Source organism: Melanaphis sacchari, unplaced genomic scaffold (genome assembly GCF_002803265.2).
Source record: "Melanaphis sacchari strain LSU unplaced genomic scaffold, SCAv2.0 Contig33_pilon_pilon, whole genome shotgun sequence".
In the NCBI taxonomy this organism is placed as follows: Eukaryota; Metazoa; Arthropoda; class Insecta; order Hemiptera; family Aphididae; genus Melanaphis; species Melanaphis sacchari.
In genome coordinates, this window is record NW_020271205.1 from 359148 (window position 1) to 378138 (window position 18991).

At 29.3% G+C, this 18991-nt stretch overlaps 1 protein-coding gene across 1 annotated transcript; it reads left to right on the forward strand.

Moving 5' to 3' along the window:
• The first annotated feature begins 850 nt into the window (after positions 1-850).
• Positions 851-14953, forward strand: LOC112596697. Its single transcript, XM_025342466.1, has 7 exons — positions 851-875; positions 1456-1543; positions 6262-6365; positions 6430-6526; positions 9363-9426; positions 9542-9661; positions 11783-14953. Exons 1-7 carry the CDS (start codon positions 851-853, stop codon positions 14477-14479), a joined length of 3195 nt encoding a protein of 1064 aa, XP_025198251.1. The 3' UTR covers positions 14480-14953.
• The last annotated feature ends 4038 nt before the right edge of the window (positions 14954-18991 follow it).

An 18991-nucleotide genomic window follows, 5' to 3' on the forward strand; every position in this document is an offset into this window, starting at 1 on the left:
AATAAAATTTTGTAGAAATTGTATGATTTATACGTCTACATATCATGTTTTTGATTATTATAGTAATAGAATAGGCTCGTATAATTAAACTTACTTACTTCAAAAACTTTACTTAATTTTTTTTTAAATTAATAATATATGTTGTTTGTGGTAGCATGAAGTTGTATAGTCTTATTTTTATGTTATATGGTCGGGTAAATAATGGAATTATCGCTTATCAGTTATCAAGAATAAATTTAAAAAACACGTTTTAATTTAGTTACATCTGTTTTTAAAACAAGTCTATTAAATGATTAAATTAACATTGAAACCTCTTTTAATTTAAAAATCAATAGAACATATACATATTTTTTAAATGTGTCTTTTGTATCTACATACATTCAATAAATGTATATGATGAACTCACGATTCATAATAATCTAGTGATTTAAAGTATTAAGTATAGTATATAAACTAATATTCAAAGTGATGCTATCAATAGTTGAATTTTTTAACCGAATTTTCAAAAACAAAATTAATAAAATTGAAAAAAAAATTTAGTTATCTTGAATTTTGGTTTAACATGATTTTATTTTGAATAAAAAAGAGTATCAATATTACCTACTTAAATTTGTGTTGTCATGTTAGATAATGAATGTAGATTCTTCCACGAACTTATAGTTATTGAAAAATATAATATGCGTTTTTATATTTTTATTTTTGACATATTTTTTTTTTTTTTTTTAATAATTATAATTTAACTATAGGAAATTGTGTTATATATGTCTTATATTCAATTACAAATAATAAGAGCAAAAGGTAATTAACATGTAAAATCTGTTTAAAGTTATTACAGTATTGATTTAACCTCATGGACGACCTAGAACTTTTAGTTGGTATAAAACATTTTAGCTGATTGAATCGGCTTGTTATACCGATAAAATCGATTACTATAGGTACATATAGATAAGATATGTCATCGCATTAACGTACGATGTGCAAACTCAACACAACATAGAGCGTTATATTATGTTTATAAGGACCCATTCTGCTATGAAATGTTCGTTTGATAAAACCAGTGTTTTTTTTTCTTCGTATATATTTGAATTTCAAAGTCGCCAGGCAGATCCATTAAAATATTCCCCGGTTATGCATACCGAAACGCTTTTGGCTGAACGCGTGTATACATCACAAGCGGAGGAGGGTAAAACTTTAAATAATACTATGAACAAAACTCGGTCGATTAACCAGTGACAATATGCTAATAGCTTCGAATTTTCCGTTGGATTTTCACTTCATTTGTATGATAATACCAATGGGAACTTTTCGAGCAGAATCATTTAAATGCTATAAAAAATTATTTATTTATTATACCTATATTTACATTAACCTTTTTTATACACGTTTGAAATGTTTGGAATTAATAAAGTCAAACAATATATACCAAATTTAATTAATAAATTACATGTATTTCAGTTTGTCGGAGCTGCATTGTACTGCATTTGGATAAGAACAATTTTTGTCCAATATGTCGAGAAGACATTCAAAACAGCAAAGTTCTCAAGTAAGCTTAAATTTGACTTATTTTATTACTTATAGACTATATTATAACATTTATTCTACACAAACATGATTCTATAAAAGATTATTTGATAGTAAAAATTCTCACTCTCTCTTTTATTTCTTTCTCTTTTTTATTATAATATATATATATAGGTACCTTATAATAAGTATCATATTTTCTTTTTTAAAGTATACAATTAACAACAAATGATTCATAAATTATAAATAAATGGTATATAATAATGTATTGATATAAAATTAATATATTATTTCTTAAATGTTATTTTCTTATTTTAAAGTATAAATCTATGTAAAAAATATTAAAATCGACCCCCCACTATTGAATTTTGTATCATTATTTTACATTGTTTATTGAATTCGTATTTATTTTACTTAAGTTGTGCCGTTTGAGATTACGAGGGTAGACGCTCAGAAATACCTACCTACACATAACACATACCTATATATAGGTACTTTTTGTATAAATATTATTATTATGCTTATTGCTCATACTTTCTGCTGATTTTTATGACTGTAATAATAATAATAAACCCACATCGTACATATATCAGTTGTACTTATAGTATAAACCCACTGTGTCGTAATATAATATTTGTTATTAACAATTTTTTATGGGTGCATAAAGTATTTGAAAAATAACATTTATTGCCAATAACACAATAAATTAGTGCATAATTTTCTAGTGCAAGATATTCTAAAGATTACAAAAGTTACTTTTCAAACAAATATTAATGCTTCAGAAAATTATTGTACATATTTTCCATTTGACACAGTGGGTGACTTTTGGGAAAGAACTAACTTTTCCGTATAATACGCAATGTGAAAAAGAAGCGGATAATGTCCTACGAAACAAAAGCATTAGATTAGGGTTCAAGTTATTCATCCGAGGTGACGAGAAAAGTTTTAATGGTTAAGGGGATTACTGCGTGGTAAGTTCTTATGAAAAAATTCGAAAACAACAGTTATACGTACTGTCATATTATATGATCGTAGTTTGAATGAACTTCACAAATCTAAAATTCATAAGACGTGGTTAAAATATTAATGTATATGATGTACATTTCAATACAATTTTTATTTCAAAATTAATAGTAATATACGATAAAATATATTTATGTTGTATTTAACAATCGATTATACTCGAGTTTTATGAAATATTATATATAAATTGTCATATCCAAAATATGAGATAATTATAATATTTCATTATTATTAGAAAAAATGAATTTTGCTCTATAGTAGTTAGCAAAATATATATTTTTTTAAAGTATTTAAAGTAACTTAATTTCTATAAATAATTATATATGTTTAAATATTTATTATTAAACGATTGTTCCTATATTATATTTTTAAATTCGTGGAAGTAATACTGCCATACAAAAAAGTGATAATAGGAAACGTTAAGCATAAAATATAAATTTTATCCACGTTTTCATATCAACTATATTAATCATTGATAATCACCTTTGACTTTCACGATTCGGACCGTACGTTTACTCGTATAGATATATGCTTTGGCGTTTCATTTTATCTACACTATTTTTGTTATTATGAAAGTGACGTGTACGATGAATATCGTCAGCAAATAAATGATTAAAGACAAAAAAGAATATGAAAAGGGTTAAAAAAAAAAAACAGATTAACGTGTTGAAGTAATGTACATAGACTATAATATAGTGTATTATTATTATTATTATTATTTATTTAATATTTTATTAATATTTTAATATAGTCTACCTACCTACATAATAATATATATAGGTACGTAAATTGTGTATATTGTAGCTATATATACATACGTACGAGTGCACGTAAATTATTATTCGAGTGTTTGAGCGAGTAACACGCACACAACAACCCCCCACACACATACCTGTGTCGCCGTGATTTCACGGTTCGCGTAACGTGCCACAGTCGCCGCCGCTGGGCTTTTCTCGCGGGAAAAGTGTTACGGTACGGTGAGCGGTGTTTGTGTGTGTGCATGTTTATGTTGGCGGCAGACGCGCACACGTATAAACATGTACGGGCGGCAGTGGTGGTGGACCGCAGTACGCTATACGGCAAAGTCGAGTTTCCCTACCGCGCTGGCGGCGCCCGTGTCAATGGCCTCTTTCTCTCTACGGCGTTGCCGTAGTATTCGCTGCCGGTTTTCGTGTCGTAAAAAATGAAATAAAAAAAAAAAATCGCAGATAATGTAGTGAGCGTTATTCGACCATTCGAAATCGTCCAAGTCATTATACATGTATGTATGTACGTATGTACGTATTATTATGAGTTTAGATAGTGTGTGTGTGTGTGTGTGTGAGAGAGAGAGAGAGAGAGAGAGAGAGAGCAAGCAAGCTGAGAGACATGGTAAAAAAAATAACAATAGCATTTCATTCATGTATATATTGCACGCTTTGCTCTTTCAGTTGTGCGGTGTATCGGATTTTCGCGTTCATTTTGATGTCACATACGGTTTTCTTTTTTCACGGTCATTGTTGATTTTTGTTAAGAACACGAAATTTCGCAATAGTTTCGCACTTCCACTGCGTAAACTTTGCAGATATAAGGTATTTACTGTATTTCTGAAAATTTTTTACAAGATACGATCTTTTGTTGTTCAAACATTATTTTTATCACATTCTATTTACTACTTTTATTTAATCTACACTGAACTACAATTTCCGCGTTCGAAGTTCATATGTTTATTATCGCGTCGTCATTATTCTAGTCTGCACTCGTAAATTTCTGGCGTGTTTACGTTTAATATCGATGGAAAACACTGCATGTAAAATTTGAAAATTCTCAATCGAATTTCATCACACGTGCGTGTGGTTTTCGTTCATTGTATACAACAATCATTCATACAAAAAAATAATGTCCATTTTACCATTTTATTATACGAGTATACTATATATTATGCGTTAATATAACAGTACGTCTTTCATACCTATATACATTATTATCATATACAAATATATTATTATGTGCGTGGAAGATGGTGTGCTTATCACAATTTTTGTTTGTGCTTTTGTCACTAACAACCTTTTTTTTTTTTTTTTTTTTTTTGTCGACAACATTACGAACTATTATATTGTATACATATATAATGAATGGAAAACAGTCTCGAAATTCTCTAGTCACCACCTACCTACTTCCGTATACGCACGGCAGTTTCTCATGCAATTAGTTTTTGTTTCTACATTGTAAAATATCGTCGTGAGAGCTCTTTTCAATTTGTCTGTTAAGACCTCCCGTCGAGTATACAAAATTTATTATATTTTAATGAAATCCATAAAATAATCAATGAATTATATTTCTTTAGAAAAATCGTTTCAACCAAAAGTGGAGTAGTGAAACAAAATAATAAAATTATACTGTTCTTTGGTGTAATATAATAATTATATGTGTTTATGCTTGTTTTATAATCAATTGGTATTGGATAAATTTCACTTGTATACTTACTTATTATTTAAATTTAACCTAAATCCAAGTTCGTCATATTCTTAAGTGTAAAATTTTAAACTATACATTTATTTTGTGCTGCAAAGAGATATGTTAAAGAGAAATAAAAATATCATTTCCGTTCTTATAAATTAAATATCAAAAAAATAACGTTAACAGAAATGTACCGTAAACTTAGTTGTTATAGTAATTGGAGCTATAATATAATCTACGTTTTGTTATTTTATTTGTATCGTTTTATTAGCAGGAAATTTTTCATAGTTGCTGTACTCACCCTTATATTATTTTATCTATTATATATAATTATACGTATGTACCTATACATTTATATATATCTTTAAATTATTTTACATAGATATTTATATTCCGGTATACCTATTTTTATTTGCACAATTGCATTTTAAGTGTATGATTCAGTAAGATTTTCTTTAGAAACTTTGTCTAAAACTTAACAGCACCGCGAAGGTTAAAAGTACAAAATATAGTAAGAAGAAAAAACTCTTATTAATCTTTCTACTGCAAGGTTAAAATATAGGAAGCCAATTTAATACAGACTTACATTTTTATATGTAATATCATTTAAAAATCATATAGATATGTATAAACAATAATTTACTACTGCAGTAATCATATACAAAAAATATTAGTTACAAAATAAAAGGTGTGATGTTCCGTCATATAGATAAGAGAATACCTACACTTTAGTATGTAGATTTATATATATTAAAATAATATATCCCTTTGTATGTTATTATGTAAATATAATGGAATATAATAGGTTTATGTATATATAAGATACTGGTACATTGCCTAGTTACCATTTCTTTTTGTTGATTTTGTTATCGAATGGAATCCTTCTTCACAGAATATTCTAATCTAGGTCATTTGACCGATTAAATATAGCTGGGAAAATGATGCATGCAGATTTGTATGCAAAATATGATTAAACATGTATTATGTTAATAAGTGAAACCTACTTTTAAGCAAACGTAAAAATTGTGAAACATATTTGGACGAATACCAATATTATACATTATATTTCGTTAATATAAAATTTAAAATTCAGTGGCTTGCAATAGATTTTAAAAAAATGGTCAAGTTAACGAGTTATTTTGACTGTTGGCTATATTGAAAGTATAATAATTATAATATCCACCTTACTTGTTTGTGTAGATTTAAAATATACTTGGAAACTATAGTCAATAATGTATTAGTGTAAATTGTATGTAATAACATTTTTTATTTTCACAGGCCCGATAAAGCATTACAAGACATTGTGTACAAATTAGTCCCGGGACTATACCATTCAGAAATGAAACGTAGACAAGAATTTTATAAAAAACACCCTCACAGAGGTAATCATTTTTATCTAGTGAGTTGTTATGAATTTTATGTTTAATTTTTTAATTTTTCGTATAGACATGCATTTACAACCGGAATGTCGTGGTGTTAGCGTCGATCGAATCGTATATACGGCTGATGAATTAATTAGCCTGTCGTTGGAATACTACGATAAGTAAGTGTTCAATAAATTAACGATAAAATTGAATATGATAAGAAGAAATAGTAATTCAACTATATAATTTTAAATGAGATATTAGTTATGTACAGTACACGATTACTGATTTTGATTTATCTGTATTTTTATATAATGATTTAAAATTTATAAATATAAATTTAACGTTGTTATAGTTTTTGGAATCAAATCTGTGGTAAAATATCATTTTCTCTTGAATAAAATATTGCACTTATCTAGTTAATAAGTAGTTTTGGTGTTAGACACTTCCTTGTTATGCTTATATGTACTCGTAAAAACTATTTTAACTTGGACGTCACGATTTAAATACTCGTAGCTTATATTGTACCTACTATAAAAATACATTTTTAATCCTATGATCGCACTGACTTATCGTACATGATGTTTCCACTAATAAACAAGAGATAATTTTAACTGTCAAAGTTTATAGGTAAATCATATATTCAGAAATAATGAATAGGTTATACGCTGTGGTTTAGGTGATGAACGACCGTTTAGTGGTGGGAAGGAGGATAATTATTATAATTGACATAAGACAATTACTGCAGGGGAATTATTTCAAATCGGCAAAAATAGTAAATTATACCGATGGAGGTTATTATAAGCTTATAATAAAAAAGTAACGTTGTATTTTATATTGGGTTATCTAAATAAAATGTCTTGTTCCTTACGTATTATTACTTTATCGAATATATAGATTACAGTTTATTGTATATTATATTTATGTAAGTATTCAGTTAGTCTTAAACAATAATAATATACCATATATACTAATCTTATATAATATTATACATAATATATTATGCATAAACTGTATCAATTAGCTGCATTACCTGTATAAAAAAAATATATGAAAGTAATTCAGAATTCTAATCATTTGTTTACCCATAAGGGTCTATACAAATACTAAAAAACATAAACGATTTTAGTAGGATGTTAAAAAAAATTATCAAAAACAAAGTTTATGGTTAACAAAATACAGTAAAATTTAAAAAAAAAAAATTAAAATTTCAATTTTTAATTAATTTTACAAAATTGGTAGATGCGTGAAAAACTAAATTTTTAACTATTAACATTTATATTTGAAGATGTGTTAGACTTAGAATTGCTAAGACAACATTAATCAGTAGGTTTATATTTTAAAAATGTATTATAGTAATACTTCACTCTTCTTTTAAATTTTTTTATACAATATATACTGGAAGCTACAGGTTCTTAGTGCTCATCTACCTTCAATATATAGTGAAAAAGAGAAACAGCCCTCAAATGCATTTCCCTGCGCGTTATACATATCGATCAGGGCTCAGCACGGTAACCTTGGTTACCACAACGGGCCGGAAAACCGCTTTTTTCTGAGATCCTTCACTTTCAGTATATTGTTTTCAAGATCAATCGTTAATATTGTAGGTATTTATTATATTATTAGTTATTATATATTGATTTGGTTATAAATAATCACAAAATTATTTTTTTTATTGTTGGTATATACGTTTTATTTAAAAAAATTTCTAGTTATTATACTTTCGAACTATATAGATTAAATTTAAATATTTTTTAATTATTAATTTATTTTAATCTTTTTGAATAATAAAGTTAATAGTATATATATAATCATTAATCAAATTAGTAAATTGATAAATCAAAAATAATAAGTATATATTGAATTAGGTATATTGTTTTAAAAACTTCGTAAATGCTATTGATATGCCGCAGTTAACTTTTAAACACTTTAAAAAATATCAACATTTCTTTTTAAAAAGATTATTATTTTAAATATAATATAGAAATTAACTTTTATGTAAATAATAGATAATGATTATCTCATAATGTGTATATGTGTGTATATTTTTTTATCTGTCACATTATGGTTAGGTTGTTCCGTTTTGGCTTCTGATATGAATGTATAATTTCGAATTCTAATATTTATGTACTACGTAATTCATATATGATTGACAGTTGTAATTTTTTTCACCCCTTCAAAATTTTTTTATGAAAACTATAATATGTCTATTGTTTAATATTTTCAACCCTTTATCGAATGATTTCCGTCTGTTTAATATTAAATGGCGATGAATATATATCCCCACCATAGAGCTCTTCACATGTGGAATTTCAGGGTTTCATAATTCGATTGTCGTACGGGCCACTTATTTTCTAATCCCCCCTCCTTCACCTCACACCAAATACCATCAACTGCTACCGCTATAGCAACGCCACCGTTGTTTTCGCTCTTCGTGTCTTTTGTATAGCACGCGATACACATGCGCGCACCGTTGCAGCTGTTGCAACGTTACCCCGATGTGTGTATGTGTGTGTGTGTCTATATATATATATATATATTGTATCGGTAATCATTTTAAAAGGACAAGATTGTTGTAATATAAAGTAAAAAAATAATTTAACGTAACATCGTGTGCAACTTGAAATACATATTTGATAAATTATTTTTATCGAAAATTGTCATCTACTGGCTATTACGTTAAAATATTTTTATTCATTAAATGAATATCCTATAAAAAGATAATATCAGCTACCTGTATAAATCTAATTTATTGCACAGATAATGAGAATATGAATGGCTTTTAATTATAACTATAAATACATATTTATTTAAAAGTCTAAACATAATCAAAACCTATTTAATAATTCAGTTTAATTAATAATCTAATCAAAGTCATATATTAAAATATAGCTTTTTTATATCATGATTTTCTGAATAGAAATTTATAAAAATGATATTATTTTTTAAATTGTATATTATTTATTATTATCTGTTTTGTTCAAAAGTGTTTAATTTTACCAATTTATTTTACAGAGAATGTGAAGAAGAAATGTGGAAAAATGTCACGGATGACAAAGGATTACATTACAAAGTGAGAGTAAGTATTATCTTAAAAATATACCTATATATATATATCTAAATTATTTTTGCTATAAAAGCAAAGAATTAAACATGTTATTTATAATGATTGTTATTATTTTTATACTTTTTAGACCGACAAGCCACAGAGATCTATTATGAGGAAACGGTATTTGAAGTGTCCTGCAGCCGTTAGAATGTCGCACCTCAAAAAATTTATTCGATTGAAGTATAACCTAAAACCTTGGGACAAGGTAAGAAAATATTTTAGTAGATCTTTTTATAGTATTATTATATGTATCATTTTGTTTCTACTTACAAATTATAACGTTAAAAATACATTTTTATACCTAACTGGGCCATTGGTACAACTGTAGAACAAAAAAAATTAAAAACAACAACAATACTAATGTGCAGTCATTGTGAAGTTTTTATACAAATTGTATTTGAAAATTAATCACACTGTATTCCATTATTTGATAAAATCACAAATATACCTTTTCTATTCTATTAAGTGTGTATAGGATATACTTAAGATAATTAAATATATGTATAATTTAGAATTATTTGATGAAATTACTAAATTATATACATAGTCATTAATTATCTTTTATGAAAATATTTTATTGCGTACATAATCAAAAAACACAACTATAATGTAAATTACATAATTCATTTTGAGTTTATAACCTCACATTATTATGTTAACGTTACTATAGTAAACATTAAACACCAGTAGTTAGACTATATTTCGCTGATAAAATATTTATCTACATTAAGTAGATACATTTTATGGTGAATATGTAAAAGTATTAAGATAATAAATGATAGTTTGTATATTAAACGATATTTTTCATTTGGTAAAATAATTTTACTTCTATAAAACAATAAGACTTTTTTTTATTATACACCTTTTTTAAGTTGTACCTATGTTGGAGAATACTCTAATAGAAATATTATTAACATTTGATTGCTTTTATAAGTAATTAAGAAACTATTACTTAAATTTAATATCTGTATTAACTTATTTCCTTTTAATCTTAAATTTAATATCACAAAAACAGTAACCTATCAATTCTAAATACTTGATTTTGTTTTGTATTATGTTCGACCAATTCAATTATTGCGAAACACTGTTTTTATAAATTTGTGTATTGGTATTTTTAAACTAAAGAATAATTTATAGATTATAATTTAATAGTATCATATACGGTATGATTTCACTAAATTTTAATCCGATATAATATATTAGTTATTGAATTAATTTTTCGAAAACTTATGTATTTATATATAATTTGATTATTCTTCTAGTTGGTTGTTGAATAATTAACTTTTTAGCTTTTGTTCAAAATACTAAGGAAATCTTAGAAAATATTTATGAATCTAATATCAACGAAATATTATAGACTAAAAAAATAATTTATTTTGCTAAAAATAGTTTTTCATTGCTTCGTTTCGTTTTATTAGTTGTACCATTTGAGAATGACATGCATCACGTCATGACGTCAACACGTCAGAGATTCCATCGACTCGCTGCCCCAGCACTTTCATGCATTTATATAATAAGATATGTTTTATTTCAAACGTATATTATTCCAAATTTAAGTTGATTTCGATATTATGAAAGCTTAGATATTTTTCTAAAATAGTATACTATCGTAATATACGCTATTGAAAGTATAAAATGTTTTTTGAATTTAATTTTTTTGGTTTATACGTTTTTTTAATATATATATATATATATATATATATATATATTTATATTATATTGTATCACCCGATAGTCAAGTTTATAATAGTGTTCTTTACTAAAATAGAATAAAACTTTTATCGTTGAAATATGTTGTTAGTTAAAATACATTCTATGATCTATACTTCTGTAAATTTTAAAGCGATATTGGTATGCAATTTTATTAAAAATTTTAATCTTTCATAATATTTACATTCGAAGTAATATAAAGAAATGTATCATTAAATTAAATTAACGCTTGTTAAAAATATACGTATATTGTAATATTTGAGAGTTGAGACGATGAAACAAAACAATTTTAAATTAAGTTACTGTTAAAAATATTGAACTTAGCAAATTATACATAATATTTTTCCAGTCTAAGGTTTTCTTATAAATAACTTATGTTTATTTGTTCCTTAATTACTCCTTATTAATAACTTTTCATAGTTAATATTTAGGTGAATGATATAATTGATACATCATAAAAACTAACCTTAAGACTAATATTTCAATATATTAATAAACTCGTTTCTCAAATTAATAAGTAAATCAACTTGTAGGCCATCTTTCTTTTTTGGTTATCACGAACATGATTTAAATTTGGAAGATCGAATCGTCATTCTAAAAAATTTTTTTTTTTCAGGTTGAATTGCTGTACAGAAGAGAAAGCCTACCTGAAGAGTATTCGATAATGGATATCGCGTATATCTACACATGGAACAGAAACGAACCTATGCGATTCTTTTACAAAATTAATGCTCGTATGATGGTACCCGTAATATTGTCGACAGATAAATGTAGTACAGCGTTAACAGATGCCATAACCACAGAATCCGAATTATCACCGGTATCTAACACTGCTGTGGAAACTACGCCATTACCATCACAAATTAACGGGTCAAATCTTTCATTGATGGTCGAAACGACTGAAGAAGATAAGAAAAAAACTATACCGCAAACTTTGAAAGTATCCATTGCCGAAGAACCAATAAAAGTTGAGGGAGAACAACAGTCCAAAGCAGAATCAACCCTAAATGAATCGACGTCAATAATCGCCAAAACAGATTTATCAAAAAAAGATAGTCGATCGTCTCCTCCACCAATAGTACCACTGAACCCTCCAATATCGCCGGAAGGTAGTTCGAGAAAGGAAAATGTTTCAGATAACGTCAGGAACAATTGTTCCAATGAACTATCGAAACCAAACTCCACAGTGAATATGACGATGGAAGAGAATAAATCTGTCGATATCGTTGAACATCAACAAACCGGTAGTACAACCACCGAAATACCGATGAAGAAGCTGGAAAAACTGGTTGACCAGCAGCCAATACCACAGGATACTGTTCCTAGTAATTCCCCACCTTCTACTCTGCCAGTGCCAAAAAAGCATAGTGGTGTCGGAGAATCCAAGCTCAATCTCTCTATTACAAAACTTATCATGAAGAACAAAAATGCCTCCGCTGCTGCCAAATTTGTTCCTACTTTACAGCAGATGCAACAAATCGGTATGCATACATCCATACCTAGCTTTCAACTACCACACAGGCCTGTACAGCCGAACGCTTGTGTTCGGCCCGGATTCCCTGGTATGCATCCGTTTAAAAGGACTCCAGAGACGGTGCCTCCTCGGAGCCAAGCTTCCACCAATCGCCCACCTTTTATACCAGTGCGTAAGTCCTACGAGTGGAATAAGGCCAGAAGTTTGGCGGCCAAACCACTACCGTCTCCTGTACCAACTGCTGTGAAAGACAATAAGATGAACGAGAAGCCTACGATGGTGGTCGAAAATCCAACCAAAAAATTGATGGCTGATAAACCTCCACCTCCAACAACTACTGTTAATAGTTGTATGTCGCCGAAAAATTTGGACGAAATGAACGCAGCGCAAAGTTTATTAAAAGTTGGCCAAGATTTGCGGCTCTTGAAGCCGCCGACTGTCACCGACTTGCACGATAAGTACAATTGTGAATCGTCGTTACAGATCACCAAAGTCACAGAGCCAGAGACTAATCAACTTCCGGCCGCACACGAAAATCACTCGAACTCTCAGCCGAGCCTACAGATAATGCGAGTGCCAACGGCCACAGAAAAATTAACGAAACCTGCAATTACTACAGAAATTAGTAATTGTAACAACAGTGGCAATACTGTAGTTGTGCCTAGCAAACCAGTTAATAAGAAACCCGTACCAAACTTGTACAGTATGCCAACTAAACGGATGAAGGAAGACCCACATATGCAACACAACAATGTTACAGATAATAATCGTATAGAGAGGCGCGTAGATACGGAAAATGGTGTTCTTAGTGTGTCGCTCTTAACTGAGACTTCTAAACAAGACATGGATGCCAAGCGTCGTGAAGTTGTGCAACCGGACGTGTCTATCAAGCTGATGACGTTCGCTACCGAATCTGTGAAGAAGGCGCCAGAACTAAGTCCAATTACTAGCGTTGGGTGTAACAACAAGAAAAAATTGGATGAATTGAATCCTATCGCCGGTAATGGTACTAACAACAAAAGGAAATTGGATGAATCGAATCCTACCACTAATGGTGGTACCAACAACAAAAGAAAATTCGATGAATCAAATCCCAATGTTGACAGTAGCATTACCAACAAGAGAAAATTAGATGAGTTGAATCCCGTTGTAGGCAGTGGTGCTAACAACAAGAGGAAATTTGATGAACCAAGTCCCATCGTTGGCGGTAGCGTCAACAAGAGGAAACAGGAAGACCCTGAACGTAAGGCGACGCCTCCGAGACTGGGACTGAATAAAGATGACGTGCCGCAGTTGATTGAAATCAACTCGTCACCTTATGGTAAACTGTTGCCTTCCAAAAAACAGCAACCGGCCTCGAAACAGCTACAAGCATCGAAACAGCAATCGGTTACGAAACAGCAACCGGTTACAAAACAACAACCTGTTACTAAACAGCAACCTGTTACAAAACAACAATCTGCCATGAAACAGCAACCTACCTCAAAACTTCAACCGGTGAGCAAAGTTTTGGATTTGTCTAAGTCTCCGCCAAATGGTGGTGTAAAAAGATTAGCGGCTCCTGACGTTTCGGGCAACTGTTCTTTACCCAACACGAAAAAATCAACGAGTCCTGGGCAAATGGTACAGTCTCCTATTGCCACAACTGCTTCGGCGGCCATAAACTCTAACCTGTTGTTCGCGGCCCAGAGACAGGCTGCCGCATTCCTATTGAAACAACATTTCGAGACATTAAACAATGGACTGATGCGTAACGGCGGAAAAGGACCCGTAGAATGGCCTCGAGCTATGTTTAATCCTGCGTTGTTCGCCAGGCCACCTACCAACCTAAACAATTGAACGGGGACCTTTCATGAGCTATTATTATTATTATTATTATTATTATTATTGCTGTCGTTTCTTCATTATCTTCATTTTCTTTTTTGATAACGCGTAGTGTACCTATAATTAGCTTAGTTATTACTTATACTATTGAATAGTAGTTATTATTTAATGTTAGTTTATACAGTATGTCCAATATGAATTATTATTTTTTTATTCGTTATTACTAATATTTAATTTCCTTTTTTGTTAACGAGTTCGGTATGTTATGTCTAAGCTCAAATGTAAAATTCTTTTTTTTTCATGTATATAAACTGTACAAACAAGACACACATGTGAAAAAATGATGATGGCACTACATCATAATGCTATTATTTACACTATTATATTAATAGCAGACTGGTACCCTATATTAATCGCATTATATTTTTTTATAATATGTACATTTACAAAAATTACACCATATATGTTGCTTTAACAATTAAAATTTTGTGTAGCAATGATATTTATTATTATTATATTTTGTATAAAACTGTTTTATTAAAATAATAAATCGAGCTGTATATTATTATATTTAAACTAATGTGTTTTCTTTATTGAATAATTTATTACAGAGTGAATGTGTTTTAGCGGTCGAACTATCCGTGATTCAAATGAGTTTAATAATTTTATCAAATCAATATAAGTTAAATTAGTTGTTTATTTTAATAGGTATAACGTAAGTAAATTACCATAAAAAGTGCAAGAGTGTAAGGTATAAAGTTCCAGTGGACTTAACGGCTGTGGTACAACTGAAAAGTGAAGTCGTCTGTACTGCGAACTCGGTTATACGAGTTTATGACGTCCACTTCTTCTTTTCTAAGACCAGAGACCCCATGATTTGGCAATCGGTGTTGTAGTTATTTTCGTTTCCGAATATTGTTTTCAAATTTGTGAATAGATATACCATAATCTAAATAAGAGCAGTGCATTATCGGTTCATTGAGTAAATCATTCCGAAATTGCAAGATCAACAACACTATTTTCCATGATAATCATTTTTTAACAAATTCCTTAGTAACTTGAGTAATCGCGATCCGGTAATATCAACATGCTGTTTTCATAGAACAGTGAATTATGGATTTTTAAATCTGAAATGCTAATACTTATGATTGATTTTCGGTCTCCAATTCCTCGGATTACTACTTGGCTTAAAACCGCACAAAGATGTCGTCAACCCGTCCTAATAGTAATTTGAAAAGTTCTGAGCATCGATACAGTGTACAAATAGATTCGTGACCTCAAATCTGCGCTATAGTAATTTGTATTTCGTCAAATCGACGTTTGATCTTTTCTTTACATCGTTAATCTTAGAACTACGAGGACGTCGATAACGAACGGTGAGCGATCGTTCCACTCCTCTATCCACCGGCTGTAGTAGGCGCTGTAGCTATACTACAGTTCTTTATAACTTGATTTTCCTATGTGTTTTATGATCCACTTCATAAATGGAGTTATTAGTTTACTTCTTTCAGCTTTTTTCACTATCCTTCCATTATTGTTCATCATTATAATTATATTACTGTCTCTATCTTCAATAAGGCGTTTTTGGAAGGGTAGTGATGGCACGTCTGTGCAATAAAAGTCACCACGTTACATAATTCCTTTTTTGTTTTAAAATACACACCTGTCGAATCGCATCTGCTAGTTTTCGAGTTACCTCAAAACCGACATTTTTGGAAGTAAAAGAAGTTGATAGTGGGTATTGTGTTGCAGCCATGTGGCGGCCCGTGGGCGTGTTTCGTGTATGCATACAGGTGTCCCACACGGTAATTGCTATTATAATATTATTATTATTATTATTATATTATAAAACCCTATAATACAATATACATTCGCTTGGGTAGTTTTTCCAACGTTAATTAACCGCCACAGTCAATGAAACCGGTATAGGTATGTTTGAATATAGTATACGTTTGATCTTTTCATTGGAGCGTAATACCCCTAGACTCTAATTACTACATTATTTGAGTATTCGACAAAAATGACTGGTTTTAGTGTCTTTTTTGAGGAGATAATTGGGTAGTAAACGAAATGCTTATCAAAACTCGCAAACCCATTAAAATTCAAGCATTTACCATGGATTCGATTTAAAGTAAATGTATGAATCTATAAATTATATAATTAATTAATAATTTCATGTTTTCACACAATATTACGTTAATAAATATTTGAAAGATAAATTCAATGCAATGACAATTTAATATCAAAAATATATATATTAATATACATACGTATAAAATATATTAACGAGTAAGTATTATTAAAAATCAATAGGTGTAACTATATACTATAGTCTATACGATAGACTATAATATGATAGTGTGGCAGAGGTTGATTATGAACCAACCCCTTACCAAGCCAAATGTATATAATATATATCATACATTTTATTTTTATATTTAATGACATTTTTGTATTACTTACATCAATAAAGTATTTTTTGTAAAATTTCAAATAGTTAAATAATTCAAATTGTGATTTTTGTTATTAATTAAATTTAAATACATTATACCTACAAGTGTTGTATGCGTGTGAGGCGTCATTCTATACTATCTATCGATTGCTGTAATCCATATCGTGGACAAAATACCAAATTATTATAATATATACCAAGATATCTTTAAATTATGATAATCCGCTCGGCTAGTTATAATATAGTCAAGCGCAATCATTATTATCTGTTTGTGCGTTTAAGGTACGGTCTGCAAGGCGCGACATGTCGCGGCGACCGGTCGCCGCGACTAATGTTCGTAATCGGTAGCCGCTACCACTTTATTTTTAATGTGGTCTACAAGACGCGACCGCGACAAGTCGCGACAATAAAATTATTGGTTTTGCCTAGTTGCAGTCTTGTCAGTTCAGTTTCAAATCTGTTCAAGTGCGCATGTATAGTTTAAATTCATAAATAACAAACCTAGTAACAAACTATGGATCAATTAATTTTTAATAATAATAATATTTTAACCCTACTATTGATGGATGAAGATGACGATGAAGTTAATTCATTATCTTATTTGACGCCGAAGAAAAGAAAAATAACGGATGATATCTTTAAAAACCGTAAAACTGAAGGGTGTTTTGAAATTTTAATTAATCGACACTTAATAAGCAATCAAGTGAAGTTTCGTGAATATTTTAGAATTAATTATGAGCAATTCAATTTTTTATTATCTTTGGTGGAAGAAAAATTATTGGTAGCACCTACTAATAGAGTTAAAAATCCAATATTACCGGCAGAAAAAATTAGCAGTAACATTGAGGTATTTATAATTTATTTTATGTTTTGCATCAATATATCGAAGTAATAATTTTGAATTTTTTTTTTAAATAGATATCTTGCCACTGGTGAGTCACTAAGATCATTAGCGTTTGATTTTCGTATCAGTCACAACTATTTAAGCACAATAATAAAAAGCACACTAGCTGAATTGAAAAATAAATTGGTACCTATTTTTTTTGCCAGATCCAAAAAATATAGATTTTAAACAAAAATCAGCTGAATTCTCGTACAAGTGGAATTTCCCAAATTGCATTTTAGCAATTGATGGAAAGCATGTCCGTATACGAAGTCCCAGTAATTCTGGGACTTTATTTCATAATTATAAAGATTTTTATTCGATTGTACTTCTGGCAATGGTGGACGCGAATTATAAATTTATTGTTGTTGATATTGGTTCCTTCGGAAAAGAAGGCGATAGTGGTATTTTTTTGAAGTCAGATATGGGACAGAAAATTTTAAATGGGACATTTGGATTTCCAGAACAATGTAAACTTCCGGGATCAGATAAGGTAGCACCCCATGTAATTGTAGGTGATGAAGCTTTTCGCTTACACACACATATTTTGAAACCGTACACAAGAAAATCTGCAAGAGAAAATCCTTCTGAAGCTGTGTTTAATTACAGACTAAGTCGTGCTCGAAGAGTTACCGAAAATGCTTTCGGATTGTTAAGCCAAATTTTTAGAATTTTTTATCAGCCAATCAACTTGGAAACGACCACAATCGACGATCTAATTTGGGTAACCTGCTGTCTACACAATATGTTACGCGAAGGGTATTTAGAGAAAAATAAACGACCATTCTTTGATTATGATACTGAACAACCACCACCAACTGACAATTTGATGCCACTTTCTCGTTGTGGAGGATTTTCAAACCTTGAAGGATTTGAAGTTAGAAATTTGTTCAAAGAATTTTTTAATAATGAAGGGGCTATTCCTTGGCAAACAAACTCTTTATTTTAAATTCTATGAACTATGCATATAGGTATAAGTTATTTTTATTAACTAAATAACACATTGCAGGATTGTATTGTAATATAAGTATGTATAATAATTAATAAGGATATTTATAGATTTATATTATATTATGTAATACATTATTTATATTATTAACTAATGCTTCATGTCAACATTTTATATTAAGAATATTAAATTATTAATTATAGATTAATAGTCACAATTGAATAAAAAAATGGTTTTTTTTTT

Bases quoted from the DNA above. Each gene is read 5' to 3' on its own strand.
- LOC112596697 (XM_025342466.1), top strand. From the start codon at position 851: ATGGACGACCTAGAACTTTTAGTTG. The intron at 876-1,455 runs GTATAAAACATT...CATGTATTTCAG, and splicing joins CGACCTAGAACTTTTAGTTG to TTTGTCGGAGCTGCATTGTA. The intron at 9,662-11,782 runs GTAAGAAAATAT...TTTTTTTTTCAG, and splicing joins ACCTAAAACCTTGGGACAAG to GTTGAATTGCTGTACAGAAG.